The sequence below is a fragment of the Orbicella franksi genome, chromosome 5, assembly GCF_964199315.1.
Source record: "Orbicella franksi chromosome 5, jaOrbFran1.1, whole genome shotgun sequence".
NCBI lineage: Eukaryota > Metazoa > Cnidaria > Anthozoa > Scleractinia > Merulinidae > Orbicella > Orbicella franksi.
The window spans coordinates 20082402-20106219 of NC_138149.1; the positions used below are offsets into that span (position 1 = coordinate 20082402).

At 38.3% G+C, this 23818-nt stretch overlaps 2 protein-coding genes across 2 annotated transcripts in view; both read left to right on the plus strand.

The window, feature by feature from the left end:
* LOC145487506 (integrin beta-2-like) overlaps positions 1 to 17267 on the plus strand; it is a 28791-nt gene extending 11524 nt beyond the window's left edge. The window contains exons 10-28 of the mRNA XM_081466315.1: positions 242 to 328; positions 788 to 877; positions 1673 to 1768; positions 3223 to 3318; positions 3961 to 4034; positions 4297 to 4354; positions 4436 to 4500; positions 4661 to 4748; positions 4913 to 4986; positions 9911 to 9976; positions 12334 to 12409; positions 12858 to 12939; positions 13320 to 13447; positions 13558 to 13665; positions 14236 to 14386; positions 14747 to 14857; positions 15435 to 15547; positions 15672 to 15728; positions 16023 to 17267. Of these exons, the coding sequence (XP_081322441.1) occupies positions 242 to 328; positions 788 to 877; positions 1673 to 1768; positions 3223 to 3318; positions 3961 to 4034; positions 4297 to 4354; positions 4436 to 4500; positions 4661 to 4748; positions 4913 to 4986; positions 9911 to 9976; positions 12334 to 12409; positions 12858 to 12939; positions 13320 to 13447; positions 13558 to 13665; positions 14236 to 14386; positions 14747 to 14857; positions 15435 to 15547; positions 15672 to 15728; positions 16023 to 16094 (1692 nt within the window). The 3' untranslated portion in view covers positions 16095 to 17267. The remainder of the gene's footprint in view (positions 1 to 241; positions 329 to 787; positions 878 to 1672; positions 1769 to 3222; positions 3319 to 3960; positions 4035 to 4296; positions 4355 to 4435; positions 4501 to 4660; positions 4749 to 4912; positions 4987 to 9910; positions 9977 to 12333; positions 12410 to 12857; positions 12940 to 13319; positions 13448 to 13557; positions 13666 to 14235; positions 14387 to 14746; positions 14858 to 15434; positions 15548 to 15671; positions 15729 to 16022) is intronic.
* A 3258-nt stretch (positions 17268 to 20525) lies between these two features.
* LOC145487420 (uncharacterized) lies at positions 20526 to 23643 on the plus strand. The gene has a single exon (XM_081466199.1). The coding sequence runs from the start codon at positions 21022 to 21024 to the stop codon at positions 22687 to 22689; it is 1668 nt and encodes a 555-aa protein (XP_081322325.1). The 5' UTR covers positions 20526 to 21021; the 3' UTR covers positions 22690 to 23643.
* The last annotated feature ends 175 nt before the right edge of the window (positions 23644 to 23818 follow it).

A 23818-nucleotide genomic window follows, 5' to 3' on the forward strand; every position in this document is an offset into this window, starting at 1 on the left:
TTATTGTTAACAGTAACCAACAATTTTCTTACTTTTGTAAACAAGAAGTATTGTTAAGCAGTAGTAGAACAGCTCTTGTTTGAATACTTCTATATCCAACTACTTTGGTTTGCCTTTCCATTTGATGACTGTATAATTCCAGGACCTACTTTGATTTTTTCTTGTCAAGCTAATGCCAGCATTGGTAAAGTCTCTGTAGGTCTGTGAAAATGTACTTATTGTATTGCTTTTTTTAATTCAGGAAATTGGTTGGTCTGTAAATGGTACATCTCGCCGTCTGGTTATTTTTGTTACTGATGCTCCATTTCATGTAGCTGGTGACGGGAAGGTTGGTATCCCTGTTGATAACCTCACAAACACATGACAGTGTATGGATAATTTAACACAGTCATGCTGTTGCTGGGTTAGTTAGAGAGCAAAATCAAAGTTCACCAACTTTGTAAGCTATGCAGGCAATGAGCCATTACTTAAAAAATGTCTTCATCACTCCACCACAAATGCATGTGCTGGTGGAGTGCTTTTCATTGTTTACGATAGTGGTGCACAAAGAGAGAGTGCTAATATTCTCACAAGGGGTGGGGGTATATTCATGCAAAATAGATGAGTTTGTTATTGTTGACAAATTCTTTAAATTTTAGGCAGCTTTATTTGTTTTAAACAAACACCTCTCAACAACAACCCATTTATTGCCACCTCCTCATAAATGTTGGGATGGGGGCTTTTAGAAGATTCACAGGAGATATTGAGCTGCTAAGTCCTAACCCATTTGTGACATTGTTTCTTTCAGCTGGGGGGTATAGTGACTCCAAATGATGGTAAATGCCACCTGAAAGACTTTAATGGAGAGTACATGTTGTATTCAAAGTCTAATGAACTGGTATGAACATTTAATGATGATAATTATACCATACCAATGCATATAGCTACTGTGTGCTACACCGGTGTGATGGGCATTAAGTACCAATGGATGTGTTAATAATGTAGGTTAACTGGTCAGCCTTTCAAAATAGACAAAATAACATTTTCCACTACATGTAGGGGGAAAAAATCATCCCCATATTAGCCTGTGGAAGTTAAACCCACAACTTGAATTTTCAAAATGTTACTTAAGAATGACCAGGCCAAGCTTACAGCTATGGTAAAGAAGTGTTGCACTCTAGCAATGGTGTCTGTGTTGCTCTAACAATGTTTAAAACACACTCTATTATTACTAGAAAATGTTAAAATGAACTCTCACTGTATTTTCTTGGGTCTAAAATCTGTCTAAACATGTAATACCAGAGAAGTTAGAATTTTAGTGCTAAATGCAATATTGCAACTCAGAAACTTTGTTTGGGTTAAACTCCAACAATAAGGATTAAAGCAAATAATGAAGGCTTTCAACTGGTAAATTCTGAATGGAATGTAACATTTGGTTGGCTTTTTTGTTGAAATTTTGGATCGAGGACTACATTCCTCCCAGAATTTTTCTTTGAAAATGAAAGCCCAGCAGCAAATCTCAAATGTACATGTGAATGTGCTCAAAACTTTCCAAATTGTGCACAGTGATTAGTTAATCATGGCCCTCGAAGAAGTTTGTTGGACGGTAGGGTGAAACGCAAAGCACATTTATTTAATACTTATATATGTGAATGGAGAGTGATGACATTTGAACATTGTTTTAATATCACAGGATTATCCATCCCTTGCTCATCTTCATGATAAACTACAGCAGAGTAATGTCCTTCCAATATTTGCTGTCATTAAAGAGGTTTCAAGCCTTTATCAGGTATTTATTGATAATTTTGTTTTAAAAACAAATTTTAACATTACTGTTATTTTTGAATACCTAGTAAATGTTTACTTTTGCCAGCCAAAGACTTCCAAGGAGACTGCTAGATTTAAGCCAATTACTTAAGTTCTCTTGCTATCATTTAAGATTTCTCAGCCTTTAGAATTTTGCACATGTTTTGTTTTATAGCTATTTCCCAAAATTGCTGAAAATTGTTGAAGAACAAGACTGGTTAAACTGTCCTTAAGATTTCTTTAAGATGTGGGACAAGTTGAGGATATTTTAATATTTGTCAAAACTTTCTGAACCATACCAAAGATTGCACAGTTGATAATTCTAATATTTGTGAATATAAGTAATGTATTAGAACTGAAAATAAAATTTAAATATTACTGTTAATAATGTATTGCAATCCTACATAATTTAGGCAACACATGACATTTTTATTGGTCGTTGGTGAAACCACTCCCTTCCGAATAAAAAGCAATAATGTACATGTATGCGGCTTGGTTGAAGTTTTCGTCATAGTGGTACTATGACGAAAATCGCATCTTTCCTATCTAAGCCATTTTAAAACATAAACAAGTAGTCTGCATGAGAAGAAAAATGTTGCTTACTATTTTCAAATATCTCTTTTCATTCCAGAGATATGCAAGTTTTTAAAATATGCAAATTAGCCAAGTGATGACATCATACACTCAACTAAATACTGATCAAATATTATGAAGAAAGATATCTCGGCCAATTTGTATCAGAAGTGTTTGATTCTGTTCAGTAAGATTCTACTCAATGTGCTACACAATATGAGCTGAACAGTTTTGTTACCATGGCAACATACTGGGTTCCAGACCTCCCCAGTATTTAAGGCTTTTCTGGCCACCTTTGGTGTTCCATTTCGATATTTGCTAATGGTACCTCATGTGCCTGGTAAAGCAAGCATATAAATACATTAGCTCCAGTTCGTAGTCTCATTTCATGTTTTTCGAGCTGAAAATTACCAACATATTGAAATCAAGTGGGTGGGGACTGGAAAAGAGTCAGTTGTCATGGGAACAGAATTTTTCATAGCAGTAGGTGTGTTGCCTGTAGAACTATTAGCCTACCAAGTTTCAATGGTCTGTGCTGCAAATTGACTGAGATAGCGCTATTCATAGACTTGACATAATATTGGGTTGAGTGTATGACGTCATCAGTCATCTCATTTGCATATTCCACACATTTTTCAAACTTAAATATCTCTGGAACTAATGGAGATATTTGCAAATGGTAAACTGCATTTTTATTATTTCATGGAATTCTACGTGATACACCCAAAAACTCAAGGGGTAAGAATTTGATCACAGTACCACTGAAGGTTATTTTGACAAATCTTCTCTCAGTGACTTCAGTTGTAAAGCAATGCTTTGTTTATTTGTTGAACAAGTCATGCTGATAGCTGTTGATATCTGTAGGGTGTAACGTCTATGTGGAGTGACTTAGGAGCAGTAACTGGAGAGCTGGCAGATGACTCTGCAAATGTGGTGGACCTTATTGAGAGAAAATATAAGGTGAAACTAAAACTCACTGAACAAAATTCAAACTAGCGTTCATGGCTTAAAATGTTTTGCCCTCAAGGGCCTTCTAGCATTCCTTTCTCTCCCACATTCAGCTGATAAAGACCAACATTTCATCCTGCCATGTTGTATGATCCTATGCACAGTCTCTTCCTGATGTAATCCATTCTATTTTGAGTAATATTACATATTATATTATTGTATGATCATCCTATGCACAGCCACCCTCTGATGGAATCCTGTCTATTTTGAAGTGTATTACATAATATGCTCACCCATTTCCTGAAAATAAACCTGAAAAGAATGATTTTAAACATAGTTAAGCACAAAGTTTATATTTTGAATTTTATGGTATTAACTAATGACAGAAAATAATAACAAAAAAGAAAAGCAAACAGAACCAAGATTGCAGAGGAAAAACAACAGGAAAAGTAATGATTAATTTTTAATCAATGCTTTGAAAATGTGTTTGGAATCCATGTGTAAATTTCCTTCCTGTTTCTGCTGGGATCGTCTGCATTCTTCATATCTGTGTGTCATTGTAAGATGGATCCACTTCAGAGGAACATTTCAGTTATGTTGAGGTCATTGTTTGGAGTTCTTCTTAAGTTTTTTTTTTTGTTTATTATTATGTAGGAAATTGTTTCATCTGTAAGCCTGGTGTATAATGCTCCTGAGAAGGTTTCAGTTACAGTCAAAGCCAATTGTGGGTGAGTGTTATCATTTATCAAAATATTTATTTGCCTTTGAAGGCATTTACAAAGCACTTTGAAAAAATATTGTTTATTTATACTATACTTTTGTCTCCCTGTTATCCCTAAGTGAAAATATGCTTTGACTACTTTCATTATTGGTTTACTACTCAGGTGATGCACATGATGAAGTTTTTGTAAATCATGGTTCTTGTCTGGTATAGAAACACAGTTACAATGCATAAAATGGGTTTAAAATTTATTGTTGTTGTATTTTCAGAGCTAACGCAGTCAGCGACCAAACCCAGAAGTGTTCAAATGTGAAAATTGGAGAAAAGGTAGGCTGTGACATGTTATTTGGCATAAAAGAGACTACCCGCCATAGTATGAGGTTGATGTGACTATTATTTCTCAATAAGGTTACTTTTGATGTGTCAGTCACATTGGAGCAATGCCCACAAGAACAGGCTGAATATCAGAAGAGGTCAGTTTTATATCTTAAGTCTGTCAACTAGAATGCGCGTGGAGGAAAAGATGCACATGCTAGGGAATTGTTTTATGTGTACTTGCACAGTGCGGCAAAGCAATCAGTTTCAGTTTTTCTAGAATGTTCAGTATGGTAAGAGTTAGTGTTGTTTTTCTAGTTTCACGATCCGTGTTCCAGGCTTTGGGGCTGTAGTGATGGATCTGAACTACATTTGTCAGTGTGAGTGTGAGAAGCCGAGTATGGCGGTAAGCTGAGAACATCTTCTTTGTCATTTAATGTGTTTTACCACTCACTTGGTTTGAGACTCCGTCAGAAGTTTGTTTCACAATACGCTTTGCTATTATTTTGTATTATTCATCCACATATTTTCAAGTTCGTTTTGTACATTTTTTATTGTTCCCCATGGCAGGAAGCGAACAGCACCAAATGTTCTGATGGAAATGGAACATTTGCCTGTGGACAGTGTGTTTGTAATAAAGGAAGGTAAGCTATGTTTTGATTGCACTTGAATGGTTTGTATGATTGACAACAAGTCACTCACTCGGTTGAACACTCCTGGAAAGCAAGAGATACTGTTTGACTTCTTATGTTTTAGAAGAGGTATTGAAGACAAGTGTTATCCAAACATTTTATGCATTCATTTTATGCATTTTATGGTTCAGTTAAGGATTTCATTAATTCTTTAGTCGGTATGCAGAAAACAATGTTATTAGTTGGGATGCAAACCCACAGGAGTTGACTCTTTCTTGTTTTGTTTAACAAAACTGTTATTGTTATTATACATTGAACTCACTATCTCATTTCTGATTGGCCAAAAGCACAAAGTGAATTTTCAAAATCAGTGCCTGTGACGTCATCTAGCTGCAGATTATACAATAGTCATGTCAAAGACACTCAAGGTCACGGGTAATCATGTCTTGTTTGACTGTGGTGCATGATTTCGAAGGGTAATCATGTCAAGTTCGCGCGTTTTGTGTTACTTGTTGTCAGTGAAGATGCAAAAACATGACTTCCATTTTTGAGTTATTTTTTTTGGAAAAAAAATACCTCTTAGTCGGCGCGTCAGGTATGTTATGGACGGGTCAACGGGTGAGTGAGTGAGTGAGTGAGTGAGAGATGTATGTATGTCACACCAATCAGATTGGATCTACTATGAACAGCTAATCAAATTTCTTGTTGCAAAGGTAAATGGTATGTGAGAAACACAAGGTATGTATAAACATAAGGACTTTGGTAATTGAAAAATAAAGAGTGACGTGTATGTTGCCGGTTTGTGATTTTTAGTCCGGTTTGGAGGGGAGTGTGACAGTTACATACGTACATTGGGTTGTTTTAGAGTGCATAATTTTCAGTGCAATGGTGGCTAGTTATGAACGAGATAAGTCTTGAGTTTTGAAGCAGTTCGTGAGTTAGTAGTAGGCAAATGGCACGAGATATTTTTTATTTTTAATCACAAAGGGTAACTTGATACTTTTGTTTTTTCACAAGGAGTTAATTCAATTAGAGGTCACGAATCGTCGCTTCTAGTTCTTAAGACATGTTTTAGAGGAGTCGAGACTAGATTTGAAGCAGTTCTAACGTTTACAATAGTAAGAGCAGGTAACGATTGTTTTGGTCTTATTGCATGCAAATATAGCGAGATATTTTTATTTTTTAGTTACAATGGGTAATTTGACACTCTTGTTTTTCACAAGGTAGTAAATTCAATTAGAGCTAACGAATCGTCACCACTTGTTCCCACGAGATGTTTGCTATTTTTAGTTACAAATGGTAACTCGACACTTGTTTTTCATATGGGAGTAAATTCAATTAGAGCTTACAAGTTGTCGGCTATTAGCTGCTATTGTTCCCAGGATATTAATCAAAAAAGAAGCTTTCATTTCTAGAATGTTTTTACGTCTCTGCAGTAGCAGTTTAAGGGCCCATTCACCGATCTTTTCGAGTCGTTGCTACGGAAAATTTAGTCTCAGATAACTTCATCATTTTTTGTTAGTTCAGAGTTATTTCATGTGTTTCAACTTTTTCATGATCAGTAACACTAGTGATAACGTCATCAGGCCACGCCCATGGTCATGTGACTAATACAGAAAAAATGCAAAGGCTCCCAGTCAAATTATTTTCTCGGGATTTTTTTCATTGATTTAATACTTTAATTTAACTCCTCATTACGCTATGCATCGATTTTGTTTCATTTCTAAAAGGTCAGAATTTGAGAGCATTTCAAAATATTGAAAAATTCGTAATTTTCTGAAAATAACAAGATTTCGAAAAAGGAATGCATAGCTATGTTGCCAACGTTGGCTTTAATCGAAATTCGTCGAAGAAGGCTGGATTTAATCAAAAACCGCGTTTCCTTTACCATTTAAAGAAACCGGAAGTGCGCCCGATATCTATTGGAAGTTACCCTATCAGCGCGTGCGCAATTTACACTACCCGCGCACTTCGGTAAGATCAAACAAAGCCACACGGAGTTAGTTTTTCTCTTTCTATTGCTCTTGTTTTTCTGTCTTTCTCTTATTTTGTCTTTGCTTGTACTATTTTTTACTTTGCATTTTGCGAAACGCAAAGAAAAACATCTAAAATATGTGCCAATTTGCAAGTTTTTGGGTTGTTTTTATTTTCCGTGCTCAGGCTGACGTAGGCGACCGGAAGTGAAATTTCACCTCCTTAGCAACGCGCGCGAGCGCGCGCATGAATCGGTTAATGGGCCCTTAATAGTTTTATTTGATGACATTCAGTTTAGTCCGATATTTTTAAAGGTAAAAAGTATGAAAACTGTTCAAATGTTCTTTGAAGACTGCGTGGCGTCAAGTTAAGGTGCATTTAATTAAATCAGACTTTCAACGTGTCAGAGAGGTTTTTTTCTTTCTTTCTATTTTTGGTGAAGTAGTGTTGTTGCGTTGTGTTGTGTAAAAAGGGTAAATTTACGACTCGTCTAAAATGCGAAAAGTTCTCGAGTATTTTTGAGCAAAAATTCCCCTTAGCGGTTGGAAGGGCTTTGTGATCGGTGAGAGAGAGAGTTATGCATGTGCTCGTGTCACACCAATCACAGTGTGGGTTGTATCAAAGAACGAATCAAATTGTCTGTTGGAAAATAAGATGATATCTACATTAATCTGGAGACGTGTCAGATTACTTTAGTATGTTCAGTCGAACATTTTACATGTCAGTCGATTTAGCTTTATGGAGGGAGAATTACATAAGGAAAGTATTTTCTGTGACGCTCAGCTGCTTACGACGCACACGCTGTCAGCAAAAGGCCCAACACTAAATTGTGATTCGAGCGTTTTTGGACGGGCTAGTTTTGTTGACCGAAGTAAAAATTGTAGGAAGGATATTGTTATTATGAAGTTGTTTGTGTGGTTATAACAAAGAGTTGCAGAAATGTTAAGAAATCTCGTTGTGATTGCGTCGTGGCCTACTTTGCGTCGAAGGTGGCTGGGAATATTTCGTATGGTAAGAGTGGTGTCAATCAAGATTTTTGAGTTATTTTTTTTGTAAAAAAAAAAAACAACCTCTTAGTCGGCGCGTCGGGGTATGTTATGGACGGGTCAATGGATGAGTGAGTGAGTGAGAGATGTATGTATGTCACACCAATCAGATTGGATCTACTATAAACAGCCAGTCAAATTTCTTGTTGTAAAGGTAAATGGTTTGTGAGAAGATCTGATACCGATACAGTTCAGAACGGCCGTATTTATTCTCCGGCTTCTATAAAAGAGGAGGAAGTATTCATATATTGGGCTTACTTCGACATTTTCTGTGGGTTAGGCTGAGGATTATGTCGGCGAGTTTGATAATCATTTGCAACTGAATAATCAGTCAAAGAAACATAGTGTTTAGCATCTAACTACGAGCATGCGATGAAGGGTGAGCTTTTCCCACTAGATAAGTTTTTGAATTGAGTCTTGAACCGCTCTATTATTAGTTCCCTTAACTTGAGTATTTTTGAGCAAAAATTCCTCTTAGGGGCTGGAAGGGCTCCCAAGGGGTACTCCCAGAAAAATTGGGTGGGGGTGTGCGGCCCGCTTCCCAAAACCCTTACCCTATTTATGACCAAAATCTGCGATATTCCTTACCCTATTTATGACCTGACCAAAAATTCGACACTGTATTTACGACCTGCCTCTTAAATCAAAACCCTGTTTCAGACCTGCGTTATAATTAGCTCCCTAGTTCAAACCAATGTTAAATTACCTTAAACATACAAATTTGTGAAGGGCTTTTGTTGATTTTCTTTTCGATAATGATGAAAAAGTGGCTTCTTCTTAAAGCATACCCATATCGAGGCTAGAGTACAAAAACCATACCCTATTTATGACCAAAATTGCCAAAATCAGCGAAAATCGATACCCTATTTATGACCAAAACGGCCGAAAAACTATACCCTTCGGGGCCGCACAGACCTATATAGCCCAGATAAGGGAGTCCCCCCCTCCGGGGAAAGGGCTATGTGATTGGTGAGTGAGGGAGTTATGCATGTGCGCGTGTCAGACCGGTCAGTGTGGGTTGTATCAAAGAACGAATCAAATTGCCTGTTAGAAAATAAGATGGTACATTAATCTGGAGACGTGTCAGATTATATTACTGTAGTTTGTTCAGTCAAACATTTTATGGTTTACTATTTAGTTATTTTACCATTACCGATGTAACATCGTATGTACATCATAAACTCCCAGTTTCTTTCTTGCTGTACATCGCAACCAAAAAAACTTGTCAAATCAACCAAATCAATACTGTAAACAGCTCCATGAATGCTCCTATCTCCGAGACTTATAGTTCACAAAAAAATTACTCTTGCACGCCTTGCGTGCCTATGTTTTTTTTTTCGTTTAATGGATAATAAAGCAATGATTAGATTCTGTTTTTGTGATATCCAGAATAATCAAGGTCTCGGTGAGGATTATCAGCCTCAGCCTTCAGCTTCGGCTGATAACCCCTACCTCGACCTTGATTATTCTGGATATCACAAAAACCTCATGCAGTAATTGTTTATAATCAAATGAAGATAGAAATTTAGTTTGACACGGGGCATTGTGTACGAGTATATTTCAGTTATTGTTGACTTATTGGACAGTGCTCCAATATTTGATGCATGATGCTTAAGTGCGTCATACTACTAACTAGGAGATGGCCTACAACCCCCAGGGTTCGAATCCGGACCGATCAATTTGGTTTTTCTTCTCTGTATGGGAAGCCTAACATCATAAGCCTTGTGCATTCTTTTGAGGCTTCCTCTTCACTTCCTACTGGTCCAAACAAGGCTGTCAACACGTGAGCCTCTTGAAAATCAGTATTTCTACCTTCCGAGTTACAGAGAGAGAGTAGGCAAGATCAAATGAACACTTGTGCGAATTTTGTTCCTAATTTTTTTTCTAATTTTTGTTTGTTTGTTTGTTTGTTTAAGGTACGGAGAATTCTGCCAGTGCGACACGCCTTTTGACAAATTAAAGGATCAATCTAAATGCAAGAGGTAAGTTTGTTTCGATGTGCCTGTCACAGGACACTGGTCATCAAATTCTTCGGTTAAAGTGCACCTAACCCCAAACTTTTTTTTGCTAAAACGAATCCACTTGTTATTTGAAGCATTTGGGCGAAAAAAATTTTGAATTTGGTTGAATCCTCGATTTTCTATGCCCTTTCAAAGTCACGCCTGAAGTTTTACACGACCGTGTTTCTGGGAGTCTGGGGCGGCGGTTGCTGATGACGTCTACCCAGGAACCAAACACAATGGCGCCTCAGTCAGCTCTCTTTACTTGCTCGAGAAAATGGAAACAAAACTAATCGTTCCAATATATTTTGGGGCTAAAACGTCCAAGTTTTGTTTCAGAATCATTTCTTTTTCGTCACTGGAGTCAGAGTTAGGTTTCGATGCGGAAGACACCGAAATAAACTTCGATCGAGCACGTTCGACAACTGTGAACCCACTACTTAGAGCTTTGAGAACAATTTGCAATATTTCAAGGGACGACGGGGAAGACTTCTTTGGGGACGAGCTGCTTGTATGTTAGGAATGGAAAGCTAGATACGAAGTGGAGGAGCACGCAGACGAAAAGCAGGAAAGAAAACTCAAGGACTGCTTTGGATGTCGTCACCTAAACACAAGACTCCCACGCGTGTTTATAGCCCGTTTACGTTTGTCCTTAGCGAGAATGTATTTTGTCAAGGTATGGTTGTTCTATTAAATCCAGTTTGTGTTTTACTTTCTGGATTGCTTCATGTTTATTAGAGCGACGTAAGTGTTGCAGTTTTCGAGACTTGATGACCTCCAAAACACTGGCTTCGATCTATTGAAAATCGTAGAATTGTTTGGAACTGTATTTTTGAAGCTGCGGGAAGCAAAGGCGGAAGGAAACATTTCATACAATCACCGATTTCACATTGTCTCACGTTTTAAGTCGTAACTCCAAATAACCAATGTAAATTTGTCTCAAAGTTTGCAATAAAATTCGTCGGATAAGCGAAATGGATGTGTTCCCCTAACCGGTCCGCAGATAATGTTACGCGGTCATATTTTCGACACTGTTGTAGAGAATGTTTATCGCACTGCTGATTTCCAAACCTTCGAAAAACTCTGTGAGTGTAACAATTTTGTTATCATGTAATTCTAAATCGAAAGAGAAATAAGTGCTGGTTGGCGGCGTACAGTTGCGACCTATTTACACATCAGTATATTTGGTCGTAACGCTTCTTGATTGATCACTCAACTTTGCCGGCTATTTTATAAATGCTGCGGGACTGGAAGATATAGGTTGTTGGTAGTATTTCGACAAATTGCTGGTTGGCTTTAATCAGAAAATTTTGAAAATAGCGTTTGAAAGTCTGCGGAACAAATTCCAGTGAGAGCTCTTCAATGGTTCTCACAGACTCAGTCCGCTTGTTTCGGTTCGACAAAATCAACCATCGTTTATGTCTTCATTGCTCTATTGACCGATCATCGCCAGTAAATTGTACAGGATATCTTTTTTTAGATCTGAGATATTGCTGCAACAGCCGATAGCACTTCTGGAAGGCATTTCTGTACACTTTTCGAATGTGTATTGCTCTATCCTGAAGAAAATGAGAGGACGTGAGGTATTCGACCTTCCTGGGTAGACGTCACAACTGCCGCTGGACCCATTCTCCTCAAGCTCGGTCGTGAAACAAAATGGCGGTGTTTTGGGGCTATTTTCGAGATTTCGTCGGGGCACAGAAAATCGAGGATTTAACCGAATCCAAAAATTTTTTCGCAGAAGTATTTCAATTAACATGTAGATTCATTAGGTGCACTTTAAGAAGGGAAAGGTGTTTTATTAACGCTCTGTTGGAAGCTCGTTGCTTGATGGACCTTGATGTTTGTAAACTAAAGAAGAGAATTCAATAGGAATGAGCAAAAAACTCATACAATACATGACACTGCCGAAAAGTTGTCTATTACGCTAAAATGCTCTGAAAAGTGTCAAATTTGTTCTGATAAACTAAACGTTTCGGGCTTAGCCCTTCTTCAGCAGGGGGATTGAAGAGAATTGTTGTTAAACTCAACCCAGGTTAGGAATCAACAAATCAAAAAGTATACATCGTGGACAGTTTGGAAAAAGGGACTAATTCTACCATGATTCTACCCATTATTTACGTCTTTTCTGTGCAAAAGGTTTCATATTACAGTTTAAGGAAATTATGCCGAAGAAGAGAGTAATTTAATTGAAGTTTACTCCGAAAAAGCAAGCCAACATTCGCGCCATAAACGCGGCCTTTGCATCACTCGCCTCACTTGTCGTACGCGTGGTTGAAAAACTTGAAATAGAATCCTCTGTCTTACATTTGAAACCTTACCATGTTATTGTCTTTTAGTTCTCCCAACGCTACAGATGAGGTGTTATGCAGTGGAAACGGAGAGTGTGCTTGTGGAAAGTGTGTGTGCAAAGCGGTGAGGACAACTTATACATGCTCTTTATTTCACTGGCTATTTAACAATTATTCCACTCGTGCGTGTTGGATATGAGATGAAAGAGCACGTGGCGTCGAGTTGCTTAAAATCATCTCATATTGAACATGCGCGAGTGGAATAATTGTTTTTAATTATTAAAAACGCCCCCAAAATATAGGAAACTAAATTAAAATTAAAATAAAAACGCCCCAAAAAATCACTCGTATGCTTACCATATTTGTAGAGCATGGTATAATGGCTCATAACCCATGATGGCTAAGCCAGTGAAAAATCCTGAATTGCATTATCTAATGATCCACTTTTTAAGAATGAAAGTTACTTCATGTTATTACTTCTTTCTTAGATGAATTTGCTGTAATGGCGTATATGCTGTTTAATTAGCCAAGTCGATGGTATAACATATTTGTCCGTTTACAATGTATTTTAGGAGCAAGGGAAAAGGTTTTATGGAGACTTGTGCCAGTGTAATGACTTCTCTTGTCCTGAAGATAAAGGCCAATTGTGTGGAGGTAAGGATCAGTTGTAAGTACAGCAAAAATACTCAATGAAAATATGTATGTACAGGCTAACAGCTAGGCACAGCTAGTCATGCAACTTATTACATGAATCATTGTTTGACATTTGACACATAACACGTTACCCGTTAATGGATTTCAGAAGCTTCTTTTCAAACGTAAAAGTACAAGTACAAGTGTGTTCTATTAGAAATCTGCGAATCTGATTCGTTCTCTCATCTTATTTTATTAAATGAAAATAAACTGTAACTGTAGCCTGTTCCAGGCTCTCGGTCAGTGGGGACAATCGAAAAAGCGGGCGGACGACGAGCGGGACGAGCGGGACGAGCGGGATTGTAATTGTTAAATAAAACCTGATTTGTTGTATGTTTTAGGTCCTGATCGTGGAGTTTGCCGTTGCCGTAAATGCCAGTGCAAGCCCAAGTATCATGGCGATAACTGTGACAAAAAGAACTGTACATTTTTTCCCCCCGAAACACAATGCAAGAAGGATGCAGATTCGGTTAGTATCACAAGCCTTTATCTGTAGTCACGCGATTATTATGTTCCGCTTGCAAGGTGAGACATGGCTCGTGATTCTAACATGAAGGCTTTGTTGTATTGACTTGACAGGAAATCTGTGGAGGTTCTGACAGAGGCACGTGTGAAGCAGATGTAGAAAACTGTCACAAGTGTGTCTGCAAGAGTGCGTATGATGGTACCTACTGTGAGAAATGTCCAGTAAGTCATCAGATTATAGCCCTCAAACTTAAGTTAGCAAAATGGAAGAATCCTACAACGCAAGTGCTGTCTTTTTGTTGTCTAATTTCTCTCGAGCCATCGCCTTACTTGCTTCTTGTCGCAAACGTTTATCTGGGTTTGGCCAATCAGAAGTGGGCATCAAATGCTAGAAATTTAAGTAGCAGAAATGCATAATTAGCCTATCAAGACAGATATTGCGGTTTCATGAGGCGATTAGAAAAGCTGGTAGCAAGCAAGCATGTGACGACCAGACAAGAACAGAACGAGCCTGAATCAGCAGGTTTAGGTTGTGAGCAGGCACCCAGAGAGGAAGCAAGTCCACCTTACACAAAAGAAATTGATTGACGTACTACACTAATGAGAAATGGAATGTCCAGATACTGAATATAAAAATAAAAGAGACTGGGAATCACGTTAATTGTATCAAAGCAAACAATCTTACTCGCTACTGGCCATTTTAAATTTTCTTTTCGTAAGGTACATGGTGTTTAGGATAATTAATGACTTAAAAGGTTTACAGTTTGATTGAAAGATAACCTTGTCTTACAGAACTGTGAAGATGGCATGTGTAGCCGCAATGAAAAATGTGCTCTGTGTTCAACATTTGAAGGGAAATCCTTAGAGGAGTGTAAACAGAGTGGAAGTTGTGAAGCTAATGTTCTGGAAGTCCAGGTCGTGGATGATATCAAAACAAAGACAGGTTAGTTGAAATCCGTTATCGACGAAATTCGTGTATTTTGCCTTTGGACAGGTTTGCGCGAAGCTTTGATAACATAACAGCAATGTCAGCCGGTTCGGGGCTAAACTGCCAGCAAGAACACTGTTAATATGTTTTAATTCTTGAAGAAAATTTTTGTACTCACCATCTTAAAACTCGAAACAAAATATGGGCTAATCACATGTAGGCATTGTCACTAACATAAACAACTCCGGCCAATGAACGGGGGCCAAGGGTGAGAAGACGCGGGTGTATCAAGTCACGATTGGTTTGTGTTACGTGACAACTGGTGACTTGTTGCGATCACTTTGAATAGGGAGTCAATGATTTGTTTTTGTTTAGATGAAGGACTGTATCGATGTGAGGGAGCCGTCGATGGATGCACATACTACTTTACAACTCAGACAGAAGAAAACAGCGAACGTTTTGTTCTTTTTGTTCAGAAAGAAAAAGGTAACACTGCAGTTTGCTTATTCACGATTAATTGATCTTTAAATGGGCTTTGATTTACGACAGAGCTAAACATTATACAGTGCCAAATTTAGTCAAAGTTTGATGTTCAACTAATGTTAGAGTGAGCTACATGACATAAGAAGGAGAAACGTTAAATATTTCCGGTAATTATATCGCACCGATTAGAGATCTGCTCCACCCTACACCTTTCCAAGAAAACCAAATTTTGACTTATGTTGAGAGCTTCCTTAAAGGGAATAAAGTTCTAATAATCAAGATGCATAAATACATTTAACCTTTATTTATACACGATTATATATCAAAGTTTTTAGCTTGTGGGGTCGTGTACAAAACGATTGCAAATAAAATAAAATGGAAAAGGTCTACATTAAACTAGAAAGTAATAAAACAATTGTCAGAAAAAATTGAAATTCCTTAGTCCTTGATGGTTTGCGGAGCGAAAAAGTCGAAATTAAAGTCCTTAAAATTGTAGAACTTCCCAACGTTTGCAAGATGTGCAAACTTAGTTGTGTACCTTGTTTAATTCAAACTGTTCTTGTTTATTTGCTAACTTCAGTGAGTTGCCCTGAGGAAGCGCCCATCATGTGGATTGTTGTGGGTGTGGTCGGTGGAATATTACTTCTTGGTCTTGTTATTTTAGCACTCATCAAAGCCTTTTTCACTATGGTGGTATGTTGTCTCTTTTTGTAACGTAGTTTCTTCAAATCTTCCCGATTAAGACGACGTTTTTATGTAAACTGTTAAATAGTTAGTCTCATTATTTTAAGGAAGTTGTGTTTTTATTTTGTTTCAGGATCGCATTGAATACCAAAAGTTTGAACGAGAACGAATGCACTCCAGATGGACCAAGGTAAACGCTTATGACTCATAAATTAATGCTTCACGTTTGAAATGTCGAAGGGAAAAGTCAAAGTAAAAAAACTGATTTGCTAGTGATATTTCTTGACTCCTCCATTTCTTAAATGCTGATGAGTGAAATCAAAACGTATGAACGCTAAGTAGACATATGTCTCTCAAATGATTCTTTCTGGAATGATGTTCATTAACTTCTGAAGTAATTTTCTTTGTATCTACCGTCTTTCCTGCTGGCCAGTGGTTCTTTTGATTCCTTTCTTATGTGAAGCGATTTTGGTTCTTGTTTCAGGAAAAAAATCCCCTTTATCAAGCTGCGAAAACTACTTTTGAGAATCCAACATATGCTGGTGGAAGGCAGTAATATGTTCAGTCAGTGGAAACGTTTCATGAACTTCCTGAGATTAAGTAATATTCTTGTTTTCAAAAGTCGATTTTAAAAACCATCTTAATAATTAATCAATAATTGCAGTGAACATTTCAAACGAGTTGCTTTTGCTTATGGTCCATGAATGCGTCACAAAAAGCAACAGTCAAAACGGCTATTTCATTAAACACAAGTCACGTTTTTGAATTTTTTTGGTGACCCCTGACCTAGCCGTTTTTCTAGTTAAAGCTTTACTCAAGAAGATAGTAGACTGCCTGCTAGTCGGCGCTAAACTAATTTTGTTGTGTGATACCAGTTATAAATATTGTAAGAAGCAATATATTATTATATAGTAACGCACATGAGAACAATTCAGAATAGGCGTTGATTGTGTAGTGTGAGTACTGCATATCGACATGTGAACTGTTCCTTGTGCTTACAGCTGTCAATAACTTATACAGTACATTTAGAGTTACAGTGTAAATGTTTAATTACACAAGCAAGTCATATCCTTGTAAATTAATCACGGCTGACAGATTTCCTCAACTATAATGTCTTCTTGGGTTCTATTAAGTATTTTCAAATTCCTAGAGTCCAGTGTAGTGGAATAAACCTTGAAGCCTGTAGAAATGTTTCAAATCTTGGAAAAGTAATTGGAAAAGACCACGTGATGATGGCGTCACTTGACCGTAACTACCACAGTCCTTCACTCTTTCTTTCTGCTATGAATTTCCTGAAAAAAGTGTACGAACCCTGCATGGTAATTGGGCTATTTGTTATTTGTTATTTAAACTCCAGTGTGGTTTAGAAATTTTAACAATGAAGTAAAAGCAATAATTGATTTTGGTAGTTGTGGTCTTAATGATGAAATGGAGCATTTGTGCTATTGTTTTGACATTATATTTACGGATGCTTCTGTGGTTTTCGGATACCTTTGTAAATTTCCGGATCATTTCTGGATATCTTAGTTGTCCAAGACATTCGAAAATTATTGATGTCTTCTGTTACAGACAGTCAGTACTTATAACTGTAATATATGCATTGACTCCAAACCAATCAGAATGGAGATATTTTGTCAGGCATGTGATAACAAGTTTTTTTAAAATAATGTTAAAACTATTTTTTTAAAGTGTACAAATATTCTAATAAAGAGATTGCTGATATTTTTAATTCACGCTCTTCAATATGTTTGTTGACACAGCAGCCTGATCAGCCTGGCATGCACAATAGGCCAGCAATAATTCGGGACAGCCAGCGATTGGAATAGTGTATGCGCAAAACGTAAACTGTGAGTTTTGTTTCCCCGAGACCCTCAACATTGAGGTCGAGGGGAAACAATCTCACCGTTTCCCGTGGGGCTAGTCATTAAGTGTTTTGTTATACTTCCCTACTCAAAACAGGAAAAAAAAAAACTGCGAAAAAATTATTTGCTTGACGCCAGCTGGCACAACAAATTTGCCGCGGTTTTAACTCTTTTTACCCCTAAGGCGAACAGCAAGTTAGTGCATAACTTGATGTGAAACAAGTCTTGCATTCCATTTACATCTCAAAAACGAAACTGTAAACTTGTCGGGCTGGTAAACCATGTCTTAGATAGGGTGGGGTCACAAATTTTTTACTTCAATGAAGAAATTTCTACACGAGAATTTTCGTGGAAAAAAATTCATAAAAATCTCCCAAGTATTCACAAAATTATGATGCTTGCACTCTTAGGACCTGAACACGTGCGAGTCGAAAGTTCACGTTGTTGTTTCGCTAGGGAGTTAGTGAGTTGTGTTCGCCCTAGAGAGCTAGGCTGCGTTCCCTTGAGGTGATCCGGATCAGGATCAGTGATCCAAGATCACTGAGATCATGGTCTGATCAAAGGAACCAGTGAAGCCACGCTGGTACCATGGTCCAAGTGATCTTGGATCACTGATCCTGATCCAGATCACCCCAAAGGAACGCAGCCTTAGTTTGACCCACGACGGTCTCTTCCAATCGGCAAACGTATTTGAGTTGGTGTAGCAATTAATGTATAGTGTTGATGCTCGCCTACCTTAGGTTTACCTTACCGTCTCTGAGAGGGTTTTCTTGAAGCGAGCTTTTGATCTGGATTGTTTTCTCATCAGTTTATTTCTGTGTAAATCAAAGTTTCTGTCAACTACTCAGAGGGATTTTTGGTTGAATTGCTGGTTTTCTTTGCTTGTCGACATAACTTCCTTTGAATGTCAAGTAACTGTTGCACAGTAGGGCTAGCTGTATATTGATTACAAAACGCAACCCCGATCGTTTCCGTGTGACTGGAAATCGCTGCCATTCGAAAGCGAAGAATATTTAAACTACGCTACGCCGCAAAATATAACAACGAATGCGAAATCTAACAACCTTTGTCGCAAAATGTAACATTAACTCAAAATTTAACATCTTCTGACGCAAGACGCATGTGGTCAGTTAACCCGTAAGACTGCATTTTACTATATGGCTAGCTCCGTGAGCGGGCAAGATGAATCAAATCCTGCGCTGTGATTGGCTACCCGAGCGGGCAAGATGGAGCTATCTTGCCCGCTCGGGACTATCCGCCGCGCTCCGCAAGAAAACTTTCCCCGAAAGCCATATAATAAATCCTTTATTGACCAAGCTTGTTCGGTCAAGATGGCTGGATATTGCCCTCGTTCTTTTTTTGCGGGTTTATGGACCTCGACTCCGTCTCGGTCTATTAACACGCAAAAAAAGAACTTGGCCAATATCCAGCCATCTTGACCGAACAAGCTTGGTCAATAACCCATACATCTTTCTCTCAGCTCATGAGCGGGCGGAATTTTCTCATCCGGACCGCCACAGGGGGCGGAATCCGTCGAGCAATATCCAGCCATCTTGACCTCACACTTGGTCAATAACCCATATGTAATCCTATGTGTCTCTCTCTCTGTACAATTTTAAGTAACAAAGAATGAGTCAATTTCAGTCCAGTTTACCTCTCTGATCATTGCTGAATTTGAGAGAATTTCCGTGGAATACGCTAAACGGATTTCCTCGCTATCTGCTACTCAATTTACGGTAGAAAAGTCTGATTTCGAGTGATTGGTAACAACTGACAGAAATTGTTTTAGTAGTACAACTTCAAACTTTGCACGAAATTTCACACCGGCAAAACACTTTTTGGAGAACTTAGCTGGTGAACTAAATGCAACTAGCATAAAGTAGTTCGAAAGAAATCTGTTCTTTAATACATCTTTCTTTGTCTCGCTCGTTAGATTTTTTTACGAATGGTTTGTAGACGGTGCGTAAGCTAAGTTGCGTAAACAAACCCACTTGTAAGCCAATTTACCGCAAAAAAAGATAAACATGTTATTGTCCGGCTTAGGGTCGGTCCGTATAGGGAAAAACTGTAACCTCGGGCTTGAAAATGCTGCCTGAGGTCGCAGGCCGAGGGCATCGTTTTCAAGACCTCGGTCACAGTTTTTCCCTATACGGACCTCTTTGCCGGCCAATGACATATATTTATTTCATCGACGTTTCTATTGAGAAAATAAAGATATTGTTGTTGGTTTACAAGAATGCTAAAGCGACAGACGTATTACATTTCACGTTAAAGAATTGTTAAATTTTGCTTCAAAAGTTGATACATTTCGGGTTAATATTACATTTTGGCACAAAGGTTGTTACATTTGGTATTTATGTTATATTGTGCGTCAGTTGTTACATTTTATGGCGTGTTCTTTGATTGCGTCACTTTCACCAATTGTTCAAAAACAGACGGCACAGTTCAGTACGAGTGGACAGGTCAAATCTTCTCCCCACTCCTGATGGGTTTGCTCCTCTTTCCCTTCCCGGAGGGGATCCACCTCCTCCCATGGCCAAGGCTGATGTTTGCAGCTAACAGACACATAAATAAATAATAATCATGACACGAAAGTGAACTAAGTAAAAGAAAATTTCAAACTTTTTTCCTGAGATCTGTTTCAAACTAAATCATTCTATAAGGATCCATATTGAATATAAAGAAAAGAAAAATTTAAAAAAATGTGTATTTCGAATAATTCAGGTTTCTCGCTCGGCTTTTAGCACGCGCTTTCTTACAGAGTTTTCTAAAATATATTATTAATATAGCCACCTGTAAGTATTCCATGAAAATCATTCAAACATGTTGACGCGCTTAACTGACTTAATTCCTTTTGTCCTCTGTGATAATTGGGCCAAATTCAAACATATTAGCTTTAGTAAAACGCCTTTTCAATTTCTATTCAGGTTTTATCCCTGTTTGTTTTCTGTTATGATATCTCGAAAACCCCAGGCTGACTCACACTCCGACTCAGGTACCAAAACATTTGAAGGGAAACCACAAAACCACCGCCATTCAAAATAGTAACTGTTTGTTTCAACCATTTGAACTTGACAATAACATACAACTACCATTGAGCGTTTTTTTTTTTTAGTGTTTGCAATTCCTCTTGGTCAGTAAGGAGACAATCTTTTGACAAAATAACATTTGCGAAATCAGAAATCCTCGACTGATTCTGTCGGTAGCTCTACATCACTAATTCATTGAAATAAGGCAATAAATAATACCTTAAAAGGTGTCATTATTATCCATAAAGCGTTAATCACACGCGTTGCAAACCGCCACACCAAGGAATATTCATCAACCGGGTGTAGTGAAATAGCAGCATGTTGTACATGCTGGTGTGATTCAGTTGAGTACGCCACACAAGGTGGCAACTTACACTGACTATTAACGCACCTCTTTGTCTGGCAGATAATAGGAAAACCGCGATATTCATGCAAATGTCAAATGTTCGCGTCAGACGCAGCTAAATAATAAAAAAACGAAGAATCATTTCAAGCCAACAGGTGCAGTTTTTCCGAGGCCAGTGTCAGGGTATAATAGCGAGTGTCTAAACCAGAAAGCTTCACCTCACCAGGTGTAGAAGTGAAACTGAAGATGGCTTCCAAGCTATACGAAGTCGTGGCCGCTGTAGAACACGAAGTTAGCTGTCCTGTTTGTTTGGAGGAGTTTCAAGAGCCAAAATGTTTACCAAATTGTGCTCATAACGTGTGTCAGGAATGTTTAGAAGAGATGACGAGTAAGACAACGCTAAGCAGTATCGAATGTCCGGTTTGCCGCGTCGAGTCGTTCATTCCAAGTGCTGGTGTATCGGCGTTTCCAAAGAACCATTTACTAGCACGACTGATTGAAAAAAATCCTTCCAGAAATACCAAAGACAATGAATTCATCAAGGAGGCGCTGAAAAGAAGTAAAGAAAATCTTGAGGGATTAAAACACGCCATTCAGGAAATGGATGCACGTCGAAATTCGATAAAGAAACAGGCAGAGAGCCTAAAACAAGAAATACACAACGCAGCAGATGAAGCTGTCAAGATGGTTCGCGATCAAGAGGAGATATTGCTTGTTGAAGTTGATCAATACATGAATAACAATTACCCCGAAACTACCTTCAACAAACAAAAGGAGAAGTTAAATAATCTGCTTGCAAAGACTTCCCATTGTGTTGAAAGCGTTGAAAAGAAGAAAAGTGGAATTAAAAGTGCTTGCATGAGGCAAGTGCAGCATTTAGAGGAGCTTGCTAAAGTTGCTGGCGTTCAAATTCTTTCAGCAAGACGAAAGTGCTTTCGCAAGTTTGAACTAAATTTTGCAAGATGTGAATTTTCTCAAAAATCAGTGGAGAGTATTGTTGGAGTTGTGAGCGTTAAAAAAGATCTCGATAACGATAAACATTTACTAGCTGGCCTTAACGAAAGCCTCAGCAATGAAAAAGTCATAAAACATATCGACGGATGTAAAATCAATGTTCCTAATTTTTTCCCGTTTGCAGTGACGGTGTCGAAGAAAAGTGGCGATATAGCGGCCTTAGATGCCGAAAATAAACGCGTACATATTTTTGATCGCGAAGGAAATCATCTGAGCCAATTTCTGTTCATATTTGGGGACTTCTGGGACATCACGTATTCGCCAAACGATGAAATTGTGGTATTAAATAGAGAAAATAATTCTCTGTTACATTATGATCGCTGTGGAAACTTAAAGAAGAAGTTTCCGACAATTCCAAGGCCGAAAGTGAAATTCACTTTTTTGTCTCACGATTCAACCGGACGCTTTCTTGTTACATCAAGCCCGAGATATCAAGAGCTCGCTTCAGAAACCGATGCTTGTGTTCTCATTTACAACGTAAACGGAAAATTAGAATCTGTGTTTGGAGAAGGAAAGTTGTCGTCCCCCAAAAAGGCAGTTTCCCTTGATGGGGAATTCTTTGTCCCTGATGCTGACAGTAAGAGTGTGAAGGTTTTCAGCCAGGAAGGAGAATTTCGTCGAGAAATTGGAGAGGGAATGCTTGAAGATCTAGCTGGGATTGATGTTGATTGTGAAAATGGACGCATTTTGGTGTGTGACTGCGACAGCTATGCTGTTCACGTGTATAGCAAAGATGGTACATTGGTGAGGACCATTAAAACAGCCGCACCCCCGGTTGAAATCGCATTGTCAAGGGACGGAAAAAAACTTGTGGTTTGTTTTGACGGGGATAAAGCAAAATGTTTCCAGATTCTGTCTTACACAGAGGAAAATGAACAGGGTTACCAATCAACCCTTTGAGACTGCTTACATAGACTGCTTACATGGATTTTCGCAAACCCTATGACGTCTAGTCCTCAAAGCGAAGGTATAATATGATTCGGTTCCTATGTTATCAAATGTGATGTACAGTTATAGGTCCATAGATAGATACACATTGGTAAAATGAAATAAAGATGAAAATCACCGTTTATTGCGTCGGCTAATACCGTCTGGAAAAAACCCCGCAGTTTTTCCTCTGTGTATCAAGTAGGTCTCTCGTGCCTTACGAAGGAAAGCATTGGCGATCGATGGCTGTTGGTTATGATTCAGGAGGAATAAGCTCCATGTCACAAAGAGAGTGGATGGCAAGTTGTAATGTGTGGTGTGAACCCGGGGGGTAGGTACTCCCTTATATGGGCTATATAGGTATGTGCGGCCCTAGAGGCTGAGGTTTTACATCCGTTTTAGTCATAAATAGGGTATCGATTTTGGCCATTTTGGTCCTAAATAGGGTATGGTTTTAGCACTGTAGTCTTGAATTGGGTATTTTTCTTGGAAGAAGCTACTTTTTCATCAATATAAATAAGACCGTCAACAAAATACCTTCATAACTTGCGTTTGGGGCAACTGTGCTAGCCGAAACGGTCATAAACAGGGTATCGAAGTTTTGGCCAAGTCATAAATAGGGTAGCAAAAATCGCAGAATTTAGTCATTAATAGGGTAAGGGTTTTAGGAAGTGGGCCGCTCATCCACAGGCAACCTTTCTGGGAGTACTCCCACCTCGGGGGTGTGACGTGGATTGCTATTTGTTTGGCTGTGTTCTGCAAAGAGTTCTCGGAGCGGTCTCACCTATCATTATTTCTTACATTTCTTACATTCAATCATACATGTAAGGTTAGTAGAATTGTCGGCTATGTATGTTGTCTGATGCGGTCTTGTTTCTGCAGTGCGTCTATCGTTTTTATTTCAACTCAGTCAGCATATCGGTTTATTAAGGCCCATTTACGCACCAGAACATTTTTGGCACGATTCCGACATAAATGGTATGTGTAATGCAAAGAATATTTATATCAAAACATGTGCTTTACCAAAATAAGGCCAACTCTTAACGCGAGCTCCGCTTTCTTGGTTACTTGCCGATCATGCGAGATTAATATATAGATTTAG